A 5,924-nucleotide genomic window follows, 5' to 3' on the forward strand; every position below is an offset into this window, starting at 1 on the left:
TTTCACACAAATATAGTGAAAGACCACGTGAAAACAGGGAGAATATGACACGCCAAAAGCGAGGCCTCAGATTCACACAGACAAGTATAGTGAAAGACCACGTGAAAACGGAGAATATGACACGCCAAAAGCGAGGCCTCAGAGAAACAAATCCCACCAACACCCTGATCGTGGACTTCTAGCCTTCAGAACTGTGAGAAAATACATTTCTGATTAAGCTACCCAGGCTGTAATACTTCGTTATGGCATCTCAATAAAGTATTACAGTGAGGAAACTTGCCAAAGTTTCACTGGCCACTAGTTTACAGTTATAATTTTAAAATGAAACTGCACTTTAAACAAATGTCAAATTTTATGTCACAATATCTGACTTTCAAGCAGATTAATTTTTAATACATTTTATGATGAAACATCATTAACACTTTAATACAATTCTGAATAATTCTCTGGAATTTATCTTTTAAAATTTTTCCTTTCTAAATAAAATAAAAAAAACCAGGCAGCTCAAGGCAGAAACCAACCCTGGACAGGATGCTATCACATCACAGGAGGCACACATACCCTCACTCACTCTGACTGGGACAGTTTAGACGTGCCAGTTCATCTTTGGGATATGGAAGGAAACCAGGGTATCCAGAGAGAGCCCATGCAGACATGGGGAGAACTTGCAAACTACACACCAACAGTGGCCCTTCCTGGGAATGGATTTTTTTTCACACTGAACAAAATATTAAGAACCTGCTATATTATAGTATAGTAATAGCTCAGAAGTACATGGCATACAAATAAAGTAATAATTGATAGTTGTTTCAAACTTTATTAATCATTTTACATATCCTGTTTTCAGTCACTTTTTAGCTGCTTCCAAAAGTCGCAACAAGTGCAAGAATAGATTGATGATATCCAAGTAGAGATTGATGGCAGCTAATACATACTCCTCAGGTGATAGCCTGTGCATCAGTGAATGTGTGTCATAGATGATGAATCCACAGAAAAGAAGCGCGCCTACAGCAGCCACAACCAACTCTACTGTCTCACTATAAAAAAATAACTGTAGGCAAAACATTAAAGTAATAAGTAAGAACAGTATTAAGCATACTGAAATTACTTGCTCTTAAGTTACATATACTACATCCCTATATATTTAATAATGCTGTACAACTTTGAATACAAATGTTAAAAGTAGAAAAAGGCAAAGTAGGTCCACCCTGGCTTCTGATAGATGAAAGAGTGATTGGTTGAATCAATGGATATCCCCCTACTAGATAACCCACTGACTATGAACAGTAGCATCCCAAATATAAACTACTAAAAAATTTTTTTCATAATGGTATGTGCCACCTGGGGGTTAGCAATTACAAATGAGGGCCTTTAAAACTCATTTGTTCATCTTTCTTTCTATCAATAATACTGATTAACATAAGACCTTGATTTTTCAAGAGATAATTTTATAACCACTCTATACAAATGTTTCAGATAATTATAATGAAGTATCCTATCTTAAGATTATGCCTCTGACAGCTTTTTTGAGAGTGCAGTATTTATATTGACATGGCCAGAATTATATTTCAAGTTATCATTCTAAAATAACTCACCCTCAAGATTCCTGACAAGAACAAAATCCACAAAACAGCAAACAGTCTATGGAAATAAAATATTAATAATTTAGAATAAATATTGTTCCTTACAAAAAACTTTGTAAACCCATTCAACATATTCTGAAGAAATAAATCCATCCTGCTATTTGTCAAAGAATAGTTTAAATGTAAGAATTCATAAACATACAATGAATAATGTAGAATATCCAGAAATTGAAAGAAAAGCTATTTATTCAACATTTGTTTATATGGTGCATAACACTAGTTAAGAGTGTCAATTTTTAGATTTTCAATTGAAATGCACAGGAAGCACACATAGCCCAACAGAATTAAATCAGAAATTAAATACACATTTATATTATAATACAGTGTAGTGAACTGAGGATATGGTGAGCTTCCAGCCCTCAGTTATCTTGCTGGAACGGCCATAAAGCTCAGGCTACATCTGGCATATTTAGTTAGAATGAAGTATCTCACCACCTCATTGTATAGATCCTTCAGGACTGAAAAGGACTCAGGACTTGTCTTTTCATACCCAAACCCTGGGGAAACGCCAAAGTTTCTGCACCAAGAATATGGGAAGTTGGGATTAAGAACTATAGAGCATGTGAGATTTACCTTACTTTACAAGCAAGTAAGTTACCCTAGCACAATTTTGTGGATGCTAGTAGAACACAAGGGACTCCTAGGTCTGAGATGAAGGACACTTTATTACAACAATAACAGTAGCTGAAGAACTGGCATAGTAGATAGGTGTTGTGGGAGTAAAGAAATTAGAGAGTTAGAAGGACAAGGTTGAAGAAAAAGTATGACGTTTGGCATTTAAGATTTCAGCAATGGAATAATCCCTAGTGATTGCAAGGTCCACAAAGAGGCCATGGCAGGGAATGGAAGTTGCTGCAGTAGAAGAGGTCCAGAGATATTGAGAGGCAAAGGTGATGGATGGGCCTAACATGTAGTTTGATGCTACAGTCTTCAAAGAATGAGGCGGCTTGACCAAAAAGGGGATCAATGATAGTAATGAGGAAGGGTAGGATGTGTATCATCAGAAAGCATAAGCCTTAATGCAATGAATTTCTATTATGCTGAAGGAATAATGAAAAGTGGCACCAGGAGACTAAAGCAGTTTTTAATAGTAACTCCCACCCCCACCCCAAGCTATATAGGGTGTGGGGGAATGAGAGGCTAGAGAACAATTCTCAGGGAGGAATCATGTTTCAGCTGAGATAAAGAAGAAGAAAGAAGATGTTATGAAGAGGCTGAAATATAGGGAAGATTATTTACCAGGAGTTCTAGAGACTATAGTAGAATGGATGGGAAGGAGGGGAGCAATTAGAGTTCAGAACAGAAAAAAGAGAGCAAACCTTTCATTACATATATATAAATGCATGAAACTCCCTTTCCCCAAAAAATAAGAATAAAAAAAAGAACATGTTACGTTTCCCTAAATCAAACTCCATTTTAATAAAACTATTCATCTTGCACAATTATGAGTGTTGTCTAACCAGCTATATTTTATCCCAACAGATTTCTGATAATCTGGATTACCAGGGGAATAAAGGAGGTGGGGGGGGGGATTACAAGAGTACGGTCTTGTAAACTTTTAGTGTTGTAAGAGGAAAAAGAACAGAAAATGGTTGGGTGATTATTTGTGCCAACAGGAAGCCAGAGTAATTTTAGAAAAAAAGAGTCTATTCATTCTTAACCTGGTGAGGGCAACACAGTACTATTATCCTAATAAAAAGGATCATTCCCATATATCTATTAGTTTGAAGAAGGATAGAGGTTAATCAAATGGATCAAAAAGGCTTTAAGGTTCATGCAGCCATCTCCAAAATCTTGCTTTCACCAAGGTTTTGGTAACATTTATGTTAAGACAAAAACCTAAATAATTTAGGCAAATTCCATACCATTCATAAAGCACAGAAGCCTACTCTCTAGAAAGCTAATTTATTTTAGAATTCACTTCCTTTTCAACATAGAAGGGAAGGAAATGACTCAAAGCCAGTTTCCATGCCCTGTTCTGGGAGAGTAGGATCCTATAACTCAAAGAGATGACCTTTCATTGTGCTCCACTTAAAAAGGCAGTATTCAAAACTAACAGTATAGCACTTCTCTCAAAACTATAATATTAAAGATATCTATCATAGTCATGAATATATTACTTACCCTGCTCCAAATTTGCTGAAATCTTTCTTAGATTGTAGAGTATATATAGTCAAACCAAGAAATACTGCAGTAGTCAGTACAAAAGCTTGGAGAATAATATACACATCATAGAAAGTAACTGTAAAATTAAAAAAACACACATTAAAAGTGCATATAAATATACTCAATATAAAACAGCTTTCTTTCTGGGTCTTAACCAAAATGCATTATTTTCTCATACTACATGCCAATAAGAACTAAGAAAAGATTCCTTATTCAGCCTTGAGTATTGATTGGTACAGTAAGACTACCTCCATAATGCAATAACTAGGCTCCAAAATATTCATCAATGCAAAATAAGGAGGTCACATTATTCTGAGTTAAAGAAATGACTGGAGATTACACAGCTAGCCAGTTAGGAGTTTTGGGGGTATGGAGGAACAATTCTCACCCTACCCCTGTTCTAGATGCAATTAATCACTATCTGCGGTGATTATCTATTGTGGCTTAGATATCAATAGAGAGGATTCTGGGTTCTGTGGCTGGCCGGGAATTCCTGGATAGTATACAGCAGTTCTAGCAATCACCTGGTTAATTGTACCCAATTCATGGACTGAATATGGCTATTGCAATACAACTGCTTAACATTTTAAGAAAATGATAAATTATAACCTCTTTAAAGGAAGTTAACTGCTTTGAACCCCAAACCACATAAGTTATTTTTAGTTTTTCAGGGATTAATTATCCAAGCTCTTTCTATTCCTAAATGCTAAATTATTGTAATTTCTCCATTTATGCCATTACAGGATTAGGAAGGTGAACACAGAAAGATAAAACATGAAATCACTTTTGCTTCTTGTCAGTAATTTCAGTGTAAGATGTTCTCAGATTATCCTCGCTACATATTTCTACCCCCAATTCCAATACCCTTGAAATAAATCTCTTTCCTACATCCCTTACAAATGGTGGGAGTCAGGGAGGGCAGAGATGGATTTGATAAAAACATTAATAGTAAGTAACATTAATAGATAATAAATCTAACAAGTAAATATTAACACTTCCTATGTTATAAAATTTCAGTCCTATTTTAGTACTTACTATTTTCTTATATTCTAATTATTTTATAAAAGAGGTAATTACCAAACAATACATAAATTCAGTAAACTGGCATCAAAAGTTAAAAAAAGTATTGACAAGATAGGAAGAGATAAATATATTAACCATAAGGATTAACAGTTTATTGAGAGTAATGGTTAATACTGACCCTTTTGATACCCCAGGTTAACATTTTGAAACAATCATTTTTACTGTTAATCATAAATTTTTTTACTTCAGGCATTAAATAGGGTACATCAAATAATTATAAAAGACATTCAAACACATTTAACACCAAATACAAAAGAGAAATTACTACTGTTTTTTTGTGGGGCCATTTGAGAAAAGATGAGGATCTATATACATAAAAAACCAGTGACCAAAAACAACAAAAAAAAACACAAAAAACCAGTGATCAGAAGGCCCTAACGACTAAAACGACCAGTCGCTCTGACACCCACTGCAGCCAGCCAACCAGCCCAATGGGGGGAAGGGGCCAGCCGGCCAATCTCCCACGGCCCCTCCCCCCTAGCTGGCCCTGCCCCATTGGCCTCTCCAACCCCAATCAAGGGCAGGGCAGCCAGCCAAAGTTATTTTATAAAAGAGGTAATTACCCAACAATACATAAATTCAGTAAACAGGCCCCGATCAGGGTGGGCCGGCTGGCCAACCTCCCGCTCCTGACAAGCCTTGCCCTGATCTGCCCCAATTGGGGCCATGCTGGCTGGACCCCACCCATGCACGAATTGGTGCACTGTTGCACTGGGCCTCTAGTATCATGATAAAGTATAGTTTGATGCAGACAATTTAAGCGCATAAAAAGAAAAAAAAAAAAAGCCTGGCCAGTATGGCTCAGTGGCTAAATATCAACCAATGAACCAGGAGGTCATGGTTCAATTCCAGGTTAGGGCACATGCCCATGTGTTGCAGGAGGGAGATTCTCATCGTTGATGCTTTTGTCTTTCTCCCTCTCTGAAATCAATAAAAATATATTTAAAAAAGAAAAAGAGGCTGAGCTCATGATGAAAGTACCTGTCTTAAAACATGTCATCAGCTCCTCTAAGGGCCGTTTAAATTACAGAA

The 5,924-nt window shown here is 36.3% G+C and overlaps 1 protein-coding gene across 1 annotated transcript in view; it reads right to left on the bottom strand.

The window, feature by feature from the left end:
- Nucleotides 1-796: 796 nt before the first annotated feature.
- The window catches only part of TMBIM4 (transmembrane BAX inhibitor motif containing 4), a 9,288-nt gene continuing 4,160 nt past the window's right edge, over nt 797-5,924 (bottom strand). The window contains exons 4-6 of the mRNA XM_006769625.2: nt 3,768-3,885; nt 1,596-1,641; nt 797-1,051 (exon numbers count right to left, since the gene is read on the bottom strand). Coding sequence (XP_006769688.1) covers nt 848-1,051; nt 1,596-1,641; nt 3,768-3,885 — 368 coding nt within the window. The 3' untranslated portion in view covers nt 797-847. The remainder of the gene's footprint in view (nt 1,052-1,595; nt 1,642-3,767; nt 3,886-5,924) is intronic.

Source organism: Myotis davidii, unplaced genomic scaffold, assembly GCF_000327345.1.
Source record: "Myotis davidii unplaced genomic scaffold, ASM32734v1 scaffold523, whole genome shotgun sequence".
NCBI classification, from domain to species: Eukaryota; Metazoa; Chordata; class Mammalia; order Chiroptera; family Vespertilionidae; genus Myotis; species Myotis davidii.